Source organism: Podarcis erhardii (assembly GCF_964252035.2).
Source record: "Podarcis erhardii genome assembly, chromosome: 3".
Taxonomy (NCBI): Eukaryota; Metazoa; Chordata; class Lepidosauria; order Squamata; family Lacertidae; genus Podarcis; species Podarcis erhardii.
The window spans coordinates 66,265,033-66,286,780 of NC_138507.1; the positions used below are offsets into that span (position 1 = coordinate 66,265,033).

General features: G+C 40.8%; 1 protein-coding gene across 1 annotated transcript in view; it reads left to right on the forward strand.

Moving 5' to 3' along the window:
• Nucleotides 1–21,748, forward strand: part of UST (uronyl 2-sulfotransferase) — a 116,447-nt gene that overhangs the window by 22,333 nt on the left and 72,366 nt on the right. The window contains exon 2 of the mRNA XM_081855977.1: nt 19,203–19,246. Coding sequence (XP_081712103.1) covers nt 19,203–19,246 — 44 coding nt within the window. The remainder of the gene's footprint in view (nt 1–19,202; nt 19,247–21,748) is intronic.

Here is a 21,748-nt window from a genome sequence, read left to right on the forward strand (position 1 = left end):
GTTTCCCCAGTATAGGGATGGGAAATCCTATGGCCATTCAAATGTTGTTGGATTCCAACTCCCTTCACTCCCAGCTAGCATAGCTCAATGGCCAGGGGGGATGGGAGTTGTAGTCCAAACCATCAGATTCTAGAGGGCACCAGGTTAGGGAGGGCTACTCAGAAGTCAGCTGCCTGCCTGCCTGCCTGCCTGCCTCTCTTGTTGTTTCCCACAGAGAAAGTGGTGTTGGATGGCCTTTTGGGTAAGGAAAGGGAAGTCCAGCAAAAGCAGTTGCCCAGCTCACTCTCCACTATAACACACACACACACACTTTAAATGTGTGCAAGATAAAATAGCACTCCAGTTTGCGTAGTCTGTACCTGAAGCAATTTGAAATGTCTTTATGTTGTAAAAAGATGTGATAGAAAATGCATTAATACAGAAGGATGAATATTCAGTGGGGGGGGGGGTGTATTAACCAGTGACACAAAACTGCTTTTATCTGCAGTTACTGTTGATTTATGTAAGGACTGTATTTTCCTTATTAAGAAGTAGGCATGAGGATTAAGCAGACGTTCAACTCCATTTGATGACTAGTTGCTACTTTAAGTGTTGGCAGTGAGATTACTCTCCCTTGATTAAATGACCAAGGAATGTTTGCTAGTAGCTCTCTTCAGAAAGTCTTGGTGGGTGGCAAGCAAATTGGGTATTCAGACATAAAAGTTTCAGTGGTGGGTGGCTCAGGCGATGCTTTTCAGGAGAAGAGGTGGGACTTTGGGCAGGTAGCCAAACAGATAAATAAAGTAATATTGTAGTCTTGTTTCATACATTTTTTGTTTTTGTTTTCTTAAAAAACCTAGATGGAAAGAATTCTGTACCCCAAGTTGACTTGTCACAGTTCATCAACATGCGTACATTGTACGTACATATAGGAATTTTGGTAAAGGCTTCGTTATGACGGATTATGATCTATATGCTTTATGCTCATTAAAGCTGGGAAGCACTTCTAAGGTTTCAGATTATCCTTTTTGTAGACACATGGATGATTTTTGTGTGTGGCTGAAGTACCAAAGATCAAAGCTTCTCATAGAAAACATCCTCAGTGGAACATATTCCAAAGCAAATTGTGCCCTGCAGTTTCATGCAAATTCTGTTTGTCTATTTACATACCTGCCAACCGTTTTTGGAGATTTTCCTCTTTGATGCTATATACATAATAAATTTTAGTGGAACTCATTAAAACTAGCAATAAAACTAGCAAGATGTGATTCCAAGTAGGGTGTTTAGTACTGGATTCTATTTCATTCTACTTAGCTCATTATGAAACCATTAAAAGTTTAATATTTTCAGTTATTTAAATGGTTCTTAAATTATGCTAAATGCAGAAACAAAGGAGCCTTATCCTGTGAATCATTTTACTTATGCTTCTCCTGTTAAAACTAACTTATATTATAATTTGTTTTTTAATGGCAGAAATTTGCTTAGTATCTTTGATACAGTAATAAATCATTATGTTGTGATATTAAATGATATGATGTTCTATATGTAAAGTAAGGTTGGCAAGTAGTACACAAGGCAGTTTGGTAGCCTCCAGTGGATTCTTACCTTGCGCCATTGCTGGCTACTAAATACTACTTTTCCTTCAAAGACTTTCTAATTACATCTTCACTGCTTCTTTTGCTATAAAACATCTATGTGATTATGATGGTTATTGCATTTTTAGGTTTTATTCTTTTTTTAATATTGAGCAAATAGTGGAAGAGCAACTAATATACTTTTGCAAATAAGTTACTTATTTTTAATCTTGTGACTGTAAGACTAGAATGTGTTTTTAAAAAAACAAAAACCACAACCTGTGAATTTATGGTTCATCCGTTGTGTTACAATCCCAGCACTAGAGCAAACAGATGAGGCATGCCTTTATGATCAGTCCCAGAAAGTGCATTCAGCTTCTAATGTATCAGAGGGAAACAAATTATTCAAAGGATTTAGGGATCTCAGTAGATCACAAACTTAACATGAATCAACATTGTGATACAGCAACAGGAAAAAAAAGCTGTACAGTGGTGCCTCGCAAGACGAAATTAATCCGTTCCGTGAGGCTCTTCGAAGCAAGCCCATCGACAGCTTAGCGGATTAGCGCTATTAGCGGTTTAGCGGCTTTTAGTGGATCAGCTGATAAGCGGCTTAGGGCTTAGGAAAAGGGGGGGGAGGGGAAAAACCCCGCAGGAACTCGCAAGACATTTTCGTCTTGTGAAGCAAGCCCATAGGGAAATTCGTTTTGCGAAGCGCCTCCAAAACGGAAAACCCTTTCGTCTAGCGGGTTTTCCATCTTGCGAGGCGTTCGTCTTGCGGGGCACCACTGTATTTCTGTTGATTCTAGGCCACATCAACAGAAATATAGTATCCCAGTTAAAGGGAAGTAATAGTACCATTCTATTCTTGCCTTAGTCAGACCACACTATGTCCAGTTCTGGGCAGCACAATTTAAGGACAATGACAATCTGGAACATGTATGTGCAGAGGACCAAGATGAACAAGGGTCTGGAAACCAAGCCTTTTGAGGAACGGTTGAGGGAGTTGTGTACATTTAGTCTGGAAAACAGGAGACAGAGGAGATATATTCAGATATCCCATGGTGGCTGTCCCATGGTGGAACAGCTTGTTTTCTCCTGCTCTGGAGGGTAGGACCCAAACAAATGGATTCAAGTTACGAGAAATGAGATTCTGACTAAACATCAGGAAGAACTGACTGTGGAACAGACTCCCATGAGAGATGGTGGACTCTACTTCTTTGAGGTTTTAAAGCATAGGTTGGATGGCCATCTGTCATAGATACTTTAGTGATATTCCTGCATTGCAGGGGGTTGGACTAGATGACCCTCGGGGTGCCCTCTAACTCTACAGTTCTATGACTCTGTGCTAGGATACTGTTATGCCGGAAGCCTTATTACAAACAAATTCCTGTGGCTGAGTTGTTTAGAAGATAATTCTTGGTAGTAAATCTGTATGCAATTCTTAATGTGATCTACTAAGAGACTGTAGTTTTATAGTTTAAGTTCCAGGAAGATTGAATGGTGTACAGTGGTACCTCCAGTTGCAGACGGGATCGGTTCTGGAGCTCTGGTCAGATCCTGAGGTTTCCGCAACTGGAGGGACTGCTTCTGCTCATGCATGCGCGGCAACAGACCGCTTCTGAGCATGCACGCACGGCGGAACACTTCCGGGTTTGCCGCTTTCACAACCTGAAGTTTAAGCCGAGGTGCTACTGTACTGTTTGAATCACAACAAAATTAATAATATATAAAAAGGGAAATTTATGCCACTGAAAATAGCCACTGAATAGCACTGAAAAGTGTTTGTGAAGCTAATGAGAAAAGAAGGCATCATCTGGGAGAAATTTGGGAGTAGTAGGGGTAAAAGAGAAGCAAAGTTGTAGAAATAGGGTAAGAGGTCAGAAATGTGTTAACAGTATTTTCCCAGTAGAAAGAAAAGTACCAATTTTTGTTGTGCAAGGAAGACTCTTGAAAACAGAAATACATTACTTTACAGAAGTATACCAGTTCTGTACGAGTCATGGCAGAGAACTACTGGTTTGGATGTGACTGAGGACATTCTCTGTGGCTGTGCCCAGGCACTGGAAGTCCCCACCTGGAGAGGTCCTCTTGGCCTTCTGCCAGCTTGTTAAGAGGTTTCATTTTTGGCAAGCATTCGGCCTTCCAGGCTGACATTTATTGAATAGATGCCTTGTTTTCTAGATTGTGTTATCTGCTTTCAACAGTCTCTTGTTCAGTTCTATTTTATATGTGTCTTACAGACCCAGGGTCTCAGACCCTACAGACCCCACAGTGTTTAGGCAGCTGTCCTTGTTTCTGACAAGCACATACTACCTTTCCTCCCATCTTCTCCTCAGAATAGGGAAGCCCTGCTTGTGGGGGTGGGGAGAAAGCCACGCAACACTCCACTTTATTTATAGTACTCTGCCTTCCTCAGGGGTTTCCTCTTCTCACCCGCTTCCTGGGATTCTTCTGAGACTTATAACCAACATCAACCCACCATGACAGCTTATAGCCCCTACCAGCCTTACCCTTATTCAGGTGCAGTCGATCCTGTCTGATTGCTGATTGGACTACTCATGAGGAGGCAGACAGTTTAACTGCTTCTTCCCCTCATGTGTATTTTGTGGTTTTTAATATGCTATAAACCATTCTGAATGGGGGAGGATATAAATAAATAAAAGGTTTTCTCCTACCCTCCACTGCATGTACTGAAAACATGTGCACTCTCTCTCTTATACATACATACATACTCACTCACTCTCACTTTCCCAGGGAAGGAAGACTGTTGGTTCCTTTCTCTACAGTTTCACATTTCCCTTTTATTTATGCCTTTGCAGCTGCATAAGTAGTACAGTGGTACCTTGGGTTACATACGCTTCAGGTTACAGACTCCACTAACCCAGAAATAGTGCTTCAGGATGAGAACAGAAATCATGCTCCGGCGGCGCGGCGGCAGCAGGAGGCTCCATTAGCTAAAGTGGTGCTTCAGGTTAAGAACAGTTTCAGGTTAAGTACGGACCTCCGGAACCAATTAAGTACTTAACCCGAGTTACCACTGTATTCCAAATCAGTTTGAATGCCACTGCAGTTATTGTTTTGCAAGTGGTGGAAGTGAAGTTGGCGGGGAAGGGAACTAACACTCTGTAACCTCAGAGTTTTGGTTAAAACATCAGCCACTGTCTCAGCAGCCCATTTAAGTTCTCATGGGTTTAGGCCAGGTCAGTCCAAATTTTATGCCAAGTGGGCCACAAGAGTACTTTGATATGGAATCTGCGGGCCGCACACTGCTTTTGTGGCAGAGCCCAAAATTTGACACCCATTCCAGCCCTCGTGCCGTCTTCTCAAAGCTGGCTGGCGAAGCTGCCAGACTTTGGGAAGGAGGCACGAAGCTCTGGCAGGGAAAGCACCAACTAGGTTTTGGGAAGGAGGCGGAAGGACTCTAGGACCCTGTTGGATCCCTCACTCCTCCTTCCCAAAGCCCAGCACACCTCCTTACCTGGCTTTGGGAGGGCGCCAGGTGTGTGTTTCAGATGTTGCTGAGGGCCACCTAAAAGGCTTTGAAGGCTGCATGTGGACCTTGGGTCACATGTTGGACCGGCCTGGTTTAGGCTAAGAGGTAGCCCTCTTCTTGTGCCTGTGGAGAGCTAGTAGCAACCAAAGCAGATAATCTGGCCCCAGACTTATTGTCCTGAGTGATGCTGCCTTGCAGAAGTTAAAGAATGGGCAGCTGTAATGGACAGGTACAACTGGCCCAGACCTTGCCCCAGCATGCTTGTTCCTAGTTCACCTTCTTCAGCCACCTGCCACATCTTCTATTTGCTACAGACTCCTTGACTGATCCTAGTATATGAAACAACCATGTTTGTAGTGACTGAAGTGGTCCATACACTGGCTTGCTCATTGGCAGTTCAGTTGGGAAAGAGCTGTTTAGTGAATCCACTTTAAGAGCTGTTTAATATTTAATGTTTTCAGTTGCATATATTAATACTCAATTTTTGGGAAACATGGACAAACTTAGAAGTATTGAGTAATGTGTGACATGATGCCAGTGTGGTACTGCACATTCTAAGATACCCAGTATGTGCTTAGTAAATTCATGCAGAATACATTCGATTGGGCCATAATATGCAGACAACAGAGTGCTTTATAAGTGGGCAAAACGGATCTGGAAGGTACAAGCTGAATAAGATTGCACAAGGTCAGACTGCTGGTTGTTTAATTTAAAACATACCATAGTTTCCACTGAATTCTAGGAAGAAAGGATTTCCTGGATTACAGAAGACCCAAGGGTTTGGGGAAGCACTTCTGTTGGCCAAAGGTAGCCTGTGGACCTTATGGACTACCTCTATTTGGGGCTGCTTTTGTTGCTCTAGTTGACCTACGTTATTTCAGTAACTGGAATATAATCTAATTATAAGGCATACATGCAACTGTTGAATGACAGGTGCTTATCTCTCCCTGCACCAACATCGATTGCATTAAAAAAATTTTTTTGGGAACTTAGGCAGTTGTTGAAAGTTCTCATTATGGTAGATTATTTTCGTAGTCTGCATTTCTACTACTACTGTTACTACCAGAATATTCTATATCAGCAGTTTCAGCAACTAAATTCCATAGATTAGAACAACAGCTACTACTTTTCTTTTGAAAATCCAAATAAATTCAGAAGAGTCTAATTTTAGCTGAAGACCACTGATGTTTTTGTCAATATGAGTCCAACAATTATGTGGAGTGGCAAGGAGATTATGAGAGTGGTTCTCTTCTTTCTTTAGATAATCCTTGTATAAATAATGGTCATCCAAAAAAAGTATGCCTGTGCCAAACAGGAAATTAAAAATATAAAATCCTGACTTTAGCAAGGAATGCCTTTTGTGTTTCAAGTACGGGGATTTCTTAAAAATATTTGTTTGGTTTTTTTCCATGTTTGCTCATGGTCTGCCTTCTTTGTTTTACTCTGGTATTACTCAGACAGACTTAAGGTGCTTTGCTGGGAAAGAGGAACTTTGTCCATATCAAAATCCCAAAAGTATTTACATGGTTGTGCCTAAATAAGTAGTGTGTGGGTCATACAGACCTCTTAATCTCCCATCACTATTTCTTCCCCTGTTGTTCCCACTCTAGTGGGTATGTGCAAAGAGGAGCAACCAAGGAAACAAGGCAGGTAGGAATGAACAGGTGTATATGGAGCAGGTGATGCTATTGGTATAGCAGATTCACAGAATCTGTTCCTTATTTAGCAAGATGTTGAAAGAGAAGTGAGATGAAGCTCCTTGTATCACTTCATGTTTCAATCTTTATTTTAGCATTAAGATTTTTATTCAAGTTTTTTCATGATGCAATAACATATAGCAAACTAATGTAAATAAAAAACCAAAAGCTACAGAAAGAGTCCTTTCTTAAAGGTAGATCTTAACTCTTACCACCCACGGAAAGTAGGGTTGCCATATTTTGAATAGCAAAAAAGAGGACACATTTGCCAACTTCTACTTTTAACTATGAAAAAGAAGACATGTCCTGGAAAAAGATGACATATGGCAACCCCAGCTCTCACCTAGGATCTTTTCTCCTCTTTGCCTCTCATTCTGGGAGACCAACATTTCCTGTTTCAATCTCTTCATTTGCTTTAGGGTTAGTCCACACTTACGAGAGGTTTTCTGCTTGTCCCCTGCTGTCTGAGCAGTTTTTCATTTATTCCACCTCTTTCCACAGGAAAACCCACTGTTTACTGCTGAATTGGAACAAATATCAGTCTGCAGAAAAACTGAATTGCATTTATTCTGATTCAGTGGTAAATGGTGGGTTTTCTTGGGGGAAAGTGGCGGGACAAGTAAAAGTATGGATGAGCACTTAAAGGTAAAGGGACCCCTGACCATTAGGTCCAGTCGTGACCGACTCTGGGGTTGCGGCGCTCATCTCGCTTTATTGGCCGAGGGAGCCGGCGTACAACTTCCGGGTCATGTGGCCAACATGACTAAGCCGCTTCTGGCGAACCAGAGCAGCGCACGGAAACGCCGTTTACCTTCCCGCTGGAGTTGTACCTATTTATCTACTTGCACTTTGACATGCTTTCAAACTGCTAGGTAGGCAGGAGCAGGGACCGAGCAACGGGAGCTCACCCCGTCGCGGGGATTCGAAGCGCCGACCTTCTGATCAGCAAGTCCTAGGCTCTGTGGTTTAACCCACAGCGCCACCCGTGTCTTGGATGAGCACTTAGGTTGTAGTTAATTTCTGTGTATAGACAGCTCAGAAGTTAGAGTTGTTATTGTAGGCCACTGAGCCTTCTAAGCAAGTTAGCTAATGTCTTCACTGTAAGTGTGCACGATGGTCACAAGAAGCTTCGCTTGCGCTTCGCTTGCTATGTGGAGATGGCCTACTTAATACTGATGTTTGCATACTTGAAGAAGTTTCTTACAAAGGGTATGATCAGTGGCAGAGTTTGAGTACTGTCTCTGTGTTAAAGGTTTACTGAAGGATTCTGGCATAGCAATGACATATTTCTGTGGTTCTTCAAACTAAACAAAAACAGGAAAGAGAGGCAGAAAGAAATAGAGAGCCTGTCTAAGTAATTATTGTTTGCATTGTGAAATGTTAAGGCTGGCTTGAGCATTTCCAAATCCCCAAAATAAAGCAAGCAGCTAAACTTGACTGGATCCAAGTGCATCTGTCTGTCTAATCTCTTGATGAAATTTTACTCACCGATCTGTCAGCAACATAAAAGAAACAGGTTCCCATATAAGAAACTATCAAATTCTTCCAAGGCTTACACCATACTGCCATTTAAAGGAGAACTTGAATGAAAATGATTTCTAATTTGTTTACAACAATGGCAAAAGAAAGGCAGGATTTAAATGCAGTGAAATAAATATATTTTTTCAGTAAGATCTTCGGTGTCTGCAGATCAAAGCAAATATCTGTCATCCTACATTAACCTTAATTACCCTGAAGTACCATTATCAAAACTAATGCAACTGGCAAGGATGTGCAAACAAGCCCTGAATAAAGCAAGGGCTCCCGAAATTATCTACTTCCAAATTTCCTGTTGGTAATGCAGATAAATCTCTTCATCCTAAGCATAACAAAATCATTCCAGTTTTAAATATTTAGAAATATATCTTCATAATAATACACATTATAAAACAAAACAAAAGTGTTCACTAGATTTATCAAGAAATACTTCAGTGAAGTTCTAGTCAGTAGCTGGGTACCTACTGAGAAGTGCTCACTGTGGATTTTGGAACGCAGGTGTGCATGTTCCAGGATCTGCAGATAGTTCTATTAATGTTTATCCCAATCCAGATGCCACTATGCAGTCTGCATACCACACACCAACTGTGTGGCAATTGTGCATGCATGGTGCATTCAGAGTTGACTGATGCATGGCAATTACGTCATTTTACTCGAAATATTCTGGTCTTTGCAGAAGATTCAGCCTTGATAGTGTGGATTGTTTTTCAGGACTGCCTGCAACACCCTCTCGCCCCAGGGTGAATTGTAGTCACAGCAGGTAAAAAGCCCTCCAGATGATTCTGTGAAGCAGCCTATATAAAGATTTTAAGACAGGGATGGCTAACCGTTTTTTGGCTTCAGAACCACATTAAAAGGTTGACTAATGCTCTTAGGGCCCCATGCAACACACACAGAGAGGGAGAGAGGGAGGGAGAGAGAGAGAGAGAGAGAGAGAGAGAGAGAGAGAGAGCGCATACATAAACCCACATATGTAGGTTACCCCACCAGCAGATTTTTCCATATCAACTTGGTGCTTCAATAAATATTCTGTTAGTTTGGGGAATCGAGCATTTTGGCCTGTTCTGGATGGAACACCATTCTCCCTGAAGTCTGAAGGTTCTTCTGGACCTATTTGTTACTAGAGGCCTAGGTGGCTTCAGTGGCAAGGAACATCTATTTCCAGATACATCTGGTTTGCTAGCCAAGACCATTCCTGGACAAAGATAACTGGGCTACATTATTCATACGTTAGTACCCTCTCATCCAGATTACTGTAATAAATTCTATTTTGTGTTATCTATAAAGATGGTCTGGAAACGGCATCTAGTGTAGAATACTGCTGTTATAGTACTGGTTGGCATTTTCCTATGATATCACAAAACATTTGTCCTGCAGGATCTGCACTGGCTGTCTATACATTACTGGACCCAATTCAAGGTGATGTTGCCAACATACAAATCTCCAAATGATTTGGGACCTAGTCCCATTTGTGGTGGTGGGAGTGAATGGTTTGTCTTTTATGAAAATGGATAAATGTTGGGATTTCACCCTCTGTACTCCCTTCTCACATGAAATGGACAGAACAGGTTATGGACTAAGCACCTGTAGACTTATATTAAACACTATATCATTGAGTCATTTTGGCCCCTGGCATCATAGGTGCATGTTTCTTCAGTTTATTCAATAGTTTCAGAAGGAGTAGAGGCAAGTCCCAATAAGTAAAATAGATTCATCATATTAATGAGTAGGTGAAACAATATACAGTGGTACCTCGGGCTAAGTACTTAATTCGTTCCGGAGGTCCGTTCTTAACCTGAAACTGTTCTTAACCTGAAGCACCACTTTAGCTAATGGGGCCTCCTGCTGCCGCTGCACCACCACCGCACGATTTCTGTTCTCATCCTGAAGCAAAGTTCTTAACCCGAGGTACTATTTTTGGGTTAGTGGAGTCTGTAACCTGAAGCGTATGTAACCCGAGGTAACACTGTATGGTCATACCATTTTATAGCAGAGGTCCACCTGGAACAAAGATTTGTCGAAGACTGACACAAATAGTTTGATTTCTTCCTACAGTGGTGTTGGTGTGCATTTGATCCCAACTATTGACAGAGGGTTAAAAAGTTAGGAGACCTTTATCAGATGGTAGTGCTATGTAGACTACTCATTAGGGTGCCTTCTCTTAACTTAAAAGGCAGTTATCTAGGAGCTGTTTAAGGTGGAGGACAAGAGAGCCACTGTGTGCTTAGCATACGTGGCAAGGGAATGGGGCCAGAGCACAGTTGCACAGGCGAATAAAAGCAGCTTCTTTAGCAAAGCTCATCATTGGTTCACTACTGACTAGGGCTGCCATACGTCCCGGACATAGCCAGCATATGGCAGTTGGAAACAGTCTCTGGCGGAAATGTATGGGAAAGTCAAGTACGCATGGCAACCCAAAGTAGCAAATCACTTAAAAACTTCATTTTTGGGGTGAGTTTTGTTGTTGTTTTGTGTGTGGGGGAGCTCAACAACTTTGGCAAAACATTTGTGTCCGGATTTTCACATTTTGAAATATGGCAACCCTAATACTGACTTCAAAGTAGCAGTACATTAGAGTGAAAACAAAACATGTGTTTGAGGATTACTTGCTTTCAACTTGCATTCACATATTTATCTTCTTCCCATGCATAGCTAAAAAGCTTTCTGGTTTTAAATAGTCATAACAATGCTGGTAATTATTATAGATAAGACTAGCCCGGATATTTTTTGTAATTACCATGAAATGGAATGCGTTTTTTCTCCAGCTGGATATATTTGTCTTGACTCACTAACTTGACTGACTATATCCAGATGATACTATCTGGCCTTCATTTGTCATCTTCATGATGCTGCTTTATTGCCAAATTAGAGAGACATGCAGTTTTTCTTATCTTCTCCCACTCTCTACTGTTTTATTAAAGCTCTTACTTTGGTGGTCTGGATAACATGCAGGAAAATAGAGGAAAGTTTTAACAGTACGGTTCTATGCATATTTATTCAGAAGTAGGTCTTTGCTGTGTTCAGTGAGGTTTACTCCCTCATAAGTATTTGTTCGGATTGCAGCCTTCATCTGGATCCAATATAATGAAGATACAGAAGTAGCAACTAATTTTTAAACACAAGCCTTCCAAGATTATTTGTTAAATTTTGTATTTGCACACAATTTTAAAATTGTGCATAGCACTGTCAAATTAAAATGCCAGGGTACAGTCCCTAGAGCAGGTCCTCCAAATGTTATTGGACTAGAAGTCACAAAACTTCCTGACCAAAATGGGACCTCATAGTAGTGTGTGACCATTTTAAAAAAACAAAAGAGCAAGTAGTAAAAAGTAGCAAGCAAATGCAATTGCAGAAAGCAGGAGAAGAATCAGCAACAGAATCAGTCAGATGGTCTGTCTAGTTCTATACTAGCAAAACTTGCTTTTATGGTCACCTGTACTGTGCTAGCCTTTGTATTTGGTTGAAGGATAAGGAACAAGGACCAGTGAGGTAGATGAAGTTGTATGTTAGCAAGTACTCTGGGAAGTGCACTTGACACCTTGCGGGGGGGGGGGTGTAGGATAAAGCAGTGCAGGTATTGATTACAAGGAGATTGGCTGGGCTGTCCTTGACAGGATCTTGCAATACAATATGTAATCAGAGGAGGTGGGAGATACATGACTTGGCCACTCATATGCTATGGAAGCTGAAGGAACTGTATACTTTTAAGGAGGTAATGGTTGGGTAGGGCCTTCCTTTGTGGGGAAAAAGTCGATACCTCATTTCATTTGGAGAGGGTAATGGATGAAACCGCAGCTTATCAGTGGACACATTTCAAAGGGAGAGGAAGGCTAGCAAGCCATTTTATACTCTGTTTTGGTTTGTTATGCCTACTTAAAACTTGGCATGGTTAGTTTAAAAACAGCTTTATATTTAAAGTACTTGAGCAGAGTGCCTGTTCTTCTCATCAAAATACATTACTTTATGGGAGGATACATCCAGATGACAAACTGTTAGAGTAATTTGTCCTTTTTAAGAGCAATCTAAATTATTTAACTCTCTCTTCTACTCTTCATTTTTCCAATGGTTTTCTAGTCTTGACCATTTCAAAATAGACAGAAAAAGGAAACTCATACAAGCATGAATAACGTATGTGCCTCTCACACAGAACTCAAACTGAACAGAGAACTTTTGATGCAAAAAAGTCTGTTCAGTGGATGATGAGTATAATCCTAATTGATGAAGATAAAGTTTTGATGCCTGTTAGCAAATTTCCCATAAGTACATTACAAAGCTAATTGACTTTGTAGCAGAACATACTGAAATTAAAAGCTTGCCTCAGGAACATGCAAACTACCAATCCAGCAATAAAGAATGAAAAGTAATAGATATATAAGCAGCCCATAACAATTAAAAGCAATAGAGACTTTCCTTCTAGTAAGGATTAATTAACTCCTAGTTTGAAATCATATGGGATGCGGGTGGCGCTGTGGTCTAAACCACAGAGCCTAGGGCTTGCCAATCAGAAGGTTGGCGGTTTGAATCCCTGCGACAGGGTGAGCTCCCGTTGCTTGGTCCCAGCTCCTCTCAACCTAGCAGTTTGAAAGCACGTCAAAGTACAAGTAGATAAATAGGTCCCGCTCCAGCAGGAAGGTAAACGGCATTTCTGTTCGCTGCTCTGGTTTCGCCAGAAGTGGCTTAGTCATGCTGGTCACATGACCTGGAAAAACTGTCTGCGGACAAACATCGGCTCCCGCGGCCAGTAAAGCGAGATGAGCGCCACAACCTCAGAGTCGTTTGTGACTGGACTTAACTGTCGGGGTCCCTTTACCTTTTAAAATCATACACCAACCTGCTTAATGTTTCTCAGTTAGGATGAGTGTAGAAGTAGAGACTGTGCATATACAGTGGTGCCTCACAAGACGAAATTAATCCGTTCCGTGAGGCTCTTCGTATAGCGGTTTTTTCGTCTTGCGAAGCAAGCCCATTGACAGCTTAGCGGATTAGTGCTATTAGCGGTTTAGCGGCTTTTAGCGGATCAGCTGATAAGCGGCTTATCAGCGGATCAGCTGATAAGTGGCTTAGGGCTTAGGAAAAGGGGGGGGGAGGGAAAAAACCCTGCAGGAACTCGCAAGACATTTTCGTCTTGCGAAGCAAGCCCATAGGGAAATTCGTTTTGCGAAGCGCCTCCAAAACGGAAAACCCTTTCGTCTAGCGGGTTTTCCGTCTTGCAAGGCGTTCGTCTTGCGGGGCACCACTGTATATTTTCTGTTGGCAAAATGAATGTAGAGAGGTATAGGTTGAGTTTGGAGCTCTGCAATTGCCATGCAGCTGTCCTCTGCACTTTTCACCTCTTTTAAAAAGGACTGGATTATGCAAACTGCAGTATGTGAGATGAGTGCAAAGCCTGCACACAAGGGTTGTGCCATACGGAATACAAGGCCGAGAGCTTTGCTATATTGCACCAAGGGTTCATCTAGACTTGCAGCAAGATGGTTAACAAGATGGTTCTGAAAAGCCTTTGAGAAAGGCGTGATGGGAAAGTCATGAAGCCGTCCCCTATAGTGCTGTGAACGCACCCACAATGCAGAAGCAAGTATCCAGAGCCATGCTGTCATTGAATATGGAGCATCGATTTAGCCATAATGGCTAATAGGTTTATCAATAACCATCCTGCCTGTTTTTTTCTTTAGGACCTTGTGGCAGTGAATTATGGAAAATAATTGTACCTTGTGTTAAGATGTGAGTGCTCTTCACTGTTTCACTTCCAGCACTAATTCCACCTAGAGTCTCAGAACAGATATGAAGACTGGCTTCTGGGATGCATTCTGTCCAGGAGCTTTGCCGCACAGGGGCTTTAGTGGCTGAGTGCTGGCATTGGGAGGATCACAGCATAGCATAGGGTAGAATAGTGGCTGCTCATCAGAAGTCATGCACACTGCCTGGTTATATGCTCATGATAGTTGAGCAGTTATATTCCAAATAAGTGGAGTTTCCTGTTAACAGTTAAGTTATGAATATTGGGGGGAAACAATCTCCAGAACAGAAAAGTGATTTCTCAGGGGAAGACGTCTGAATCCCAAGTAACAAATTACGGCTCACAACTGTGCTTTTGTTAACATTACAAATAGGTTGCCTAGAAAGGCCTTGTCTTGTCTAAAATATCAGGTGTGTCGATTTTGGTAAAGCTGCTTCCTAGCCAGGTTTGTAAAGATGCTGAGCAGTCACATTTTTATTGAGTTAATCGAGCATTGGCATAGGCAGATGGATCTAGCATAATCCATCTGTGTGTAAGACTTTTTAAAAAAGTTTTGTCCTAAAAAGATTGTCAGCAGTAAGAAATCTAGAGCTGAATTCAAGTGTATTTCAAAGCACTTATTAAACAAAAAGTAGCTTTCGGGTGTCTTTTGAAAAAAAGTTTATTTAATCCCTCTGCCCTTCCTGTGTGATTTCCAAGAGTCAAGACCAGAGGTCCAAAAAAAAGAGAAGAGAATTTTTTTGACTCACTGCTGTGTGTGTGTGTGTGTGTGTGTGTGTGTGTGTGTGTGTGTAGGATTTTAGGATTTATGTAGTAAATTGGGGAATGATACTGAGAAAAAACTATACTGTGTTGTCCACAATTACATGGGGTTTGGGTTTCTCTCTCTCCTTACCATGTAATGATGCTTACTGTGACCTTAGCAAAATTTATATATCACTGCTTGATTGTAGCAGTTTATAATAAATATTAAAATTATCAACAAAAAGTTAGAAATAAGCATTTAAAAACACTTGAAAGAAAAAGAAATTAAAGCATATCACTGCCTATGTGTCTGGATAGCCTTGCTTAAACAAAAATGTTTAAGCAGTTGTAGCCTTGAGATTACACACACACACACACACACACACACGTATTTATGTACGTACGTACACGTGTGTGTGGGGGAATTTGGTGGTGGTGGTGGTGTTTACCACATATTTTCTACATAGTGGTAGTTGCCAGCAACATATCCTGTGAGTGTCAATGTGCTGTGGCCCAGCAGATAATTTAGAATAGAACCTATGCTTGCAGATTAACAGAATTAGGTTGTATAACCCTGACCTAGCAGCAACTTGTACATAAGAGCTGTGCTGTACACATAGTTTCTCTGTGAGCAAATATTTTACCTTGTTTACATTCTTAAAAATGGATATTCTGAAAAATCCAAGGGAATAAAGGCAAGTAGCTTTCATTTCTCCTTATCCGTTTCTCCTTATCCGTTTTTCCCCACCGCAAAACGTGTGCACAAACCGAAATGCAAAACTGCTGTGAGAAGGCTGTATATAAGTATAGTGAAGAAAAACTGAGGAAGGCAAGAAATATGGTACTTTTCTATAATAAGGGAGATGCTGAAGCTTAACATCTACTTAGAAGCTCTCCTCCCTATTGTTTAGGGTGGGATGCTTTTATTATCTCCACTGCATTTCTATAAGAGCAGGCTTTCAATTTTTTTAAAAAACAAATACATCAAGGCACCAAAGAGCAGTAACTAAAATAAGTAGTAGAACTCTTTTTAAAATAAATAAATAAATAAATATTCTATAAACATACTAAAAATACAGATCCAGTATCACTGGGTTTGATCTGGACCTGCTCTTCTGTGGACAGAAGGGCTCATTCCATTTGCAAAAGTGATTCCAAGCCAGCTGAAGTTCTCACTAGAAATGGGGGTGGGGGTGGTCTGCTGATTCCCCCCTTTCTCCTGCAGCCTCACCGCTTGTACACCCCCAATGTCTGTGTGCCTCCCTGGCCCCTTATGTGAGGGGGAAGTGATGCGGACCTGCTTTCCATGAAATGTATGAAGGGAGATTATATGTACTCATACACTTGAATTATAGGTTTGCTGATTGATGGGCTAGGTAGCATCCCTGGAGGCTGGAATCAGTTCAGGGGCAAATATTTTAACTCACTCAATATATTACACTATTTTTCTGCACATAGTATGTCTGCTGTTTACCTCATATATTTAAACTATAAGCAGGAAACAGTCCTTCATATAATGAAAGCTAATACTAAACCTATATTATGACACTATGCTGTTCTTCCTATGGCTACATGAAACACCACTGAAAGCCACGTATACTTATTTCATACTATTAAAAAAATCTCAGTATCCTAAAATGTAGCTATGTTTGTGCCAGATCTAAAAAAACTATTTTCTTTATACGTGCAGACCAAAAGATCACTTGTTTTAACACAGAGTAAGGAATACTTGTCATGAAACTAAGAGAATGCTAGGATCATTCTTTTTATATCAATAGCTGCATTCTGCTGGCTGTCTTAATTACAGAGAGGGTTGCTTCTTCATACAGACTTCTCATTGTTAAGGAAAACTGGTATGTGCTAACAGCTGGATCATGGGGAAACTTAGGCTTTTGCTAGTGTTGGAAAGAGGTGCTGTTAACATAAATTTAGCTCCACTGTCAGAACACGGGGAAAAGAGAAGACACATAATATTCAGAGGCACACAATAAACCTATATTCCTTACTATGAACGATTTCTATATGTTACAAGTAAATGTAACTCATAATATAACAGAACTTATCAGAATTTATCTTCACCTCTGTCTGAAAGTGGATGAAGTAAGCAGTCTGATACTTGTCCCCAAAATGAATTGGGCCCATCAAACGTTCAGAAAAAGTGCTTGAGTAGCCTGATTGACACAGGCCCTCTACCACTTACTTGACTCTTCCTCAAGATGGGAAGACTCACAATGGAGGGGGGGGCAGTAGCAGGCAGCTGAGAGCTCCTAAGAATTATGTTGGAGCATCTTTTGCTACCTGAAGATTGATTGTGGTTTTGAACTACAAAAACTGTGATCCCCTGTGGCAAAAGAGAAAGGGGGTGAAAAACAAAGTCTAAAAATAGCCTAAGGAGGATTTGAATGTTGCACTATGTAGAGATTGTTCTGCCAGAGTAAGCATTTCAGCTTGCCAGATGGAATGATCCTACCTCTCCCCCCCCCCAACTTCCCAAAGGTTTGTTTGTTTGTTTTTTGCAGGGAGTCCCATTGCACACGCAGAAGTATTTCTGCTTGCTTCCACTGATGGGACTCATTAGTTGAATACCATCCATAAAGATTCTTATTGTACAAATACAGCTCAGGAAGGTATGGCCTCCCTATTGTTATTGTGTGTGTGTGTGTGTGTGTGTGTGTGTGTGTGTGTGTTATTTAAATACATTAATTGGCTTATCACAGTGTAAAATGGCTCTGTTCCATTTTTTTCTTGTAAAATATTGTGATTTTGCCAGACTTCTAACATTAATATTTTAAAATGCCTGTACACATCCAGAATATACAATAGCTGTTGTAAATGTCATGTAGTTTACCTATTTTTGCAAAGTTCATGTATGTATTGTATGTGTTTTACAGGAGTTCTTTGTTTACTTCAAATAGCATTACTCTGGATTCAGCCTTGAAACCTTGGATTACAAGGTTATTTTTTTGGAATAGAGAAAAAGAATTCACCAGCTTAAATAACAAATACAGAACGAATTAGTCACACAAGGACAAGTGCTTACTATAAAATTGGAATAGAATGAAAGAGCTATTCCTTTCATGTCAATAATAATAGCTGATGCATTTTAAGCTTTGAAAAGAAGCCATGGTCTAGGGAAAAATTGTTCAAACCAATTCAGTTTAAAGTTCATTTAGAAATTATCAAGGTAACGTAAAAGCCATTAAAATCTCATCTTGTATAAGATATATGGCATCTTTTATATGTGATTCCAGTGCATGGCATGCTTCTTGACCACAAAATACTTGCCACTACTAATTTATTTTTCAAGTGTTATAAAAAGTTTGAAAACAAAGTATGTGCTTCAGAAAGTAGAATACCAACAGCACATGGCAGATCATTAAAGGCTCCCATGAGGTTCCATGCACATGAGCATTTACTCTATATCAGTCTCTTACTAAGACAATCTATGTGTTGTTGTTTAGTCGTTTGGTCGTGTCCGACTCTTTGTGACCCCATGAACCAGAGCCCACCAGGCACTTCTGTCTTCCACTGCCTCCCGCAGTTTGGTCAAACTCATGCTGGTAGCTTCGAGAACACTATCCAACCATCTCGTCCTCTGTCGTCCCCTTCTCCTTGTGCCCTCCATCTTTCCCAACATCAGGGTCTTTTCCAGGGAGTCTTCTCTTCTCATCAGGTGGCCAAAGTATTGGAGCCTCAGCTTCACAATCTGTCCTTCCAGTGAGCACTCAGGGCTGATTTTCTTAAGAATGGATAGGTTTGATCTTCTTGCAGTCCATGGGACTCTCAAGAGTCTCCTCCAGCACCATAATTCAAAAGCATCAATTCTTCGGTGATCAGCTTTCTTTATGGTCCAGCTCTCACTTCCATACATCACTACCGGGAAAACCATAGCTTTTACTATACGGACCTTTGTTGGCAAGGTGATGTCTCTACTTTTTAAGATGCTGTCTAGACCTAGACAATCTATGTACGGAACTATTAACTCTCTTTAAGGCTAAGATCTTTTTGTGTACTCAGGTACCACTTCCAATGGTGGCACTCATCATTTAGTGGTGTGGGTAGGGCTTGTCTGTAGCATATGTTAGTGGATTAGTTTTTCATGTATTTCATTCATTGTTGTAAATTCCTGTTTTTAAATAGTTTTAATTTGCTGTATTTCACCTTGTTGAGTCAAGTTCAAGACTTTTCTTTTGTGTAAAGCAGATGACAAATTAAATGTTAATAGAAATTGCATTTGTCAGGTGTCTTACTTTTATTATCATTATTTGAGAAGTGCAGTTTCTTCAGACCTCTTACTTATCAGTTACAGAAATCCCTTTGCGAAGAAGGATTGTGTTTCTTTTAATTTTATATAAAGCAGTGATTATCTGATGTACTTTACCTGTTTAATTTCTGACCCATTAAAATTTATTTTACATTTCACTTTTCTTTCTTTGTAGGAAATTCCACTTACTTGGATGACCATGGGCCACCCCCTCGTAAGGTGAGCTACTTCTTATTTTCAGTTCAGCCAAAATTCTGTTGTAAGCTGCTATATTTGCACCAGGTTGGTTGGGTGTGCATTGGGCAGAAGGACAACTCTATCCCAGCCCTGCCAGCCTCTATTCATGGAGTGGCAAGGAGATCCCCATTACAGCTGCCATTCACGCAAGCCGATGGATGTTCCACAAATGGGAATCCAAGTGGCAGCAACATGTGGAAAGCCCAAAAACAAGGCATTCCAGGGAAAAGGCTTAGCTGACCCGAGATCTTCCGGATTCCAACCTAGCACAGTGATTTGCCTCTCCCACATTTCCCTGTCTTTTGTTTCAGCCAGCATGAGCAGCAGGGCTTGCATCTTTTGTGGTGGTCCTGCTGCTCCAGGAAGCCCACCAAAGCCTGTCATGGGTTTAGATTACAGGATTATTTACATATGAAATAAATATCTCTGTGGAAAGTATGGTGATGCAAGCTCTTTCCCTTCTGAAAGGGAAGACACAAAAGGCAGCAGTAAAACTTGGTTGATTTTCAACTTCAACCTGGGATGGTTGTGAGCTTTTGAACAAGTTCCCTTAGTTCAGACTCCCCCTCCCACTGACTCCTTCCAGTCTGATCTGGACTCTATTATTCCCTTCACTTCTGCCATCACTTTCCAAACTTACCTTATTCATGATAAGAGACACTGTAGGAAAAGACCTCTAAGATGTGGACAGATTGTGCCTAATGCTAGGGTGTTCTACCTTTGCCCCTGGGAAGCTCAAATGATTGTGAGCAGGAATTCGAGGTTCATCTATTCCAGATTGAGAATATTTGGCTTGCGGTACATATCAATAGTTTAGCCTAAAACAGTAAGGTGAATTCTGTATCTTCAAAAGAATTACATTATTGTATTATTTACATTGTATATGCACAGACTCTTTCTTGAGGACTGGGGGTATGTGGGGATTGTTTGAAACTGAAAAATAAAGAAGTTTAAAAAGGGGGAAAGCAGCAAAAAGGAAAGAAAAGAATTGCAAAGCTTTGTATTGTGTGAGTAATTTTCTCCTATTTAGACATATCTTCCAAATAGGGTAGTCAGACTTTGGGGGGGGGGTTAGTTTTGTTTTAAAACTGCAATATACATTGATCTTTAAACATCCATTAGCAAGAGCCTACTTGCATAAAATGGTCAGTGGGTGTGTTTGAAAATACTTGCTGCTCAAAATGTACCTTTTAAAAAAAATCACAACTAAATAGAATGTATATATTCAGGACTTTATCCCAGTTTTATATGTCTCTGAACATTGTTACTTCTGATTAATTTATAAACATTAAAGAGTTGATGTGTAAGTTAAGTACAGTGGTACCTCGGTTTACGAACTTAATCCGTTCTGGAAGTCCGTTCTTAAATCGAAACTGTTCTTAAACTGAGGCGCGCTTTCCCTAATGAGGCCTCTCGCTGCCGGTACCCTTCCACCGTTCGGATTCCGTTATTAGACTGAGGTAAAGTTCGCAAACCGGGACACTTCCAGTTTTGCAGAGTTTGTAAACCAAATTGTTCATAAACAGGACTGTTCTTCAACTGAGGTACCACTGTACTGCTTTACAAAAAAAAAAATTATATATGCCTGCTTATTCTGAAAGTAATTCCCTAGTTGAATAGAGGTCACAACCTCTATCTGCAACTGCTGTGGCATCAGTGAATAAAGAATTGCACATTTCTGCCCATAAATTTGATCTTCTGGCTAAATCCGTGGTTTTGTCTTGGCTGCCACAATGTTTTCATGTCTGCTATAGCACTCAAGAGGGTTTTTTGTGTGTCACTGGGGGGAAAGCACCATAAATCAGTGGTCAAATCTTTGGAATCTTGAGTGTTCTGAAAGGTAGCTCACATAAATGTTTGGTTTGATTTATTTTGTGTTTTGTATTGCCATCCCTGCCCCCAGGGCCCAAACTAGAAGCTATCATTATAAGGAATGTTGTGTTTCAGTTTCAAATTTTCAATTCCCTTTTCTTTTACAACCTAATTTTTGTCATCATTCTCTTACAACTTTAAGAGAGTCTTGATTTGTAAACAACAGCAAAAATCCAGGTCAGAACAGTAGGGATTGTTGTACCAAATGCTTCTGCTATCCATTTTGGTCTTTTAAGACCAAATCCATCTAGCCTGCAAATTGGTGTGCTATAACTTTGATCTTCACAGTGTGAACCAGATGTTCTGAGATGCCAGAGTTGAAGAATCATGTTGAGCTGATGGCCCATGAAATGCACAAAGAATTCGGCTCCTTGCCTCCCACTTAATCTGGCTGCTAATAGCCTACTGAACCATGCAAGAGGGCAGTGAGAAGTGCCAAGTGTCACTCTTAAGCTTTGAGACATTTCTCAAACTTTTGTGTAAAAAGAATTGTGAGAGCTGAAAAATGGGAGATTATCCACATTAACTGCACAAGCAGAGGCACATGGTCCCTTTTATTTTTATTTCCTTATTTACTCACTAAGTCAATTGTCTTACCATCTGTTGCCTCTG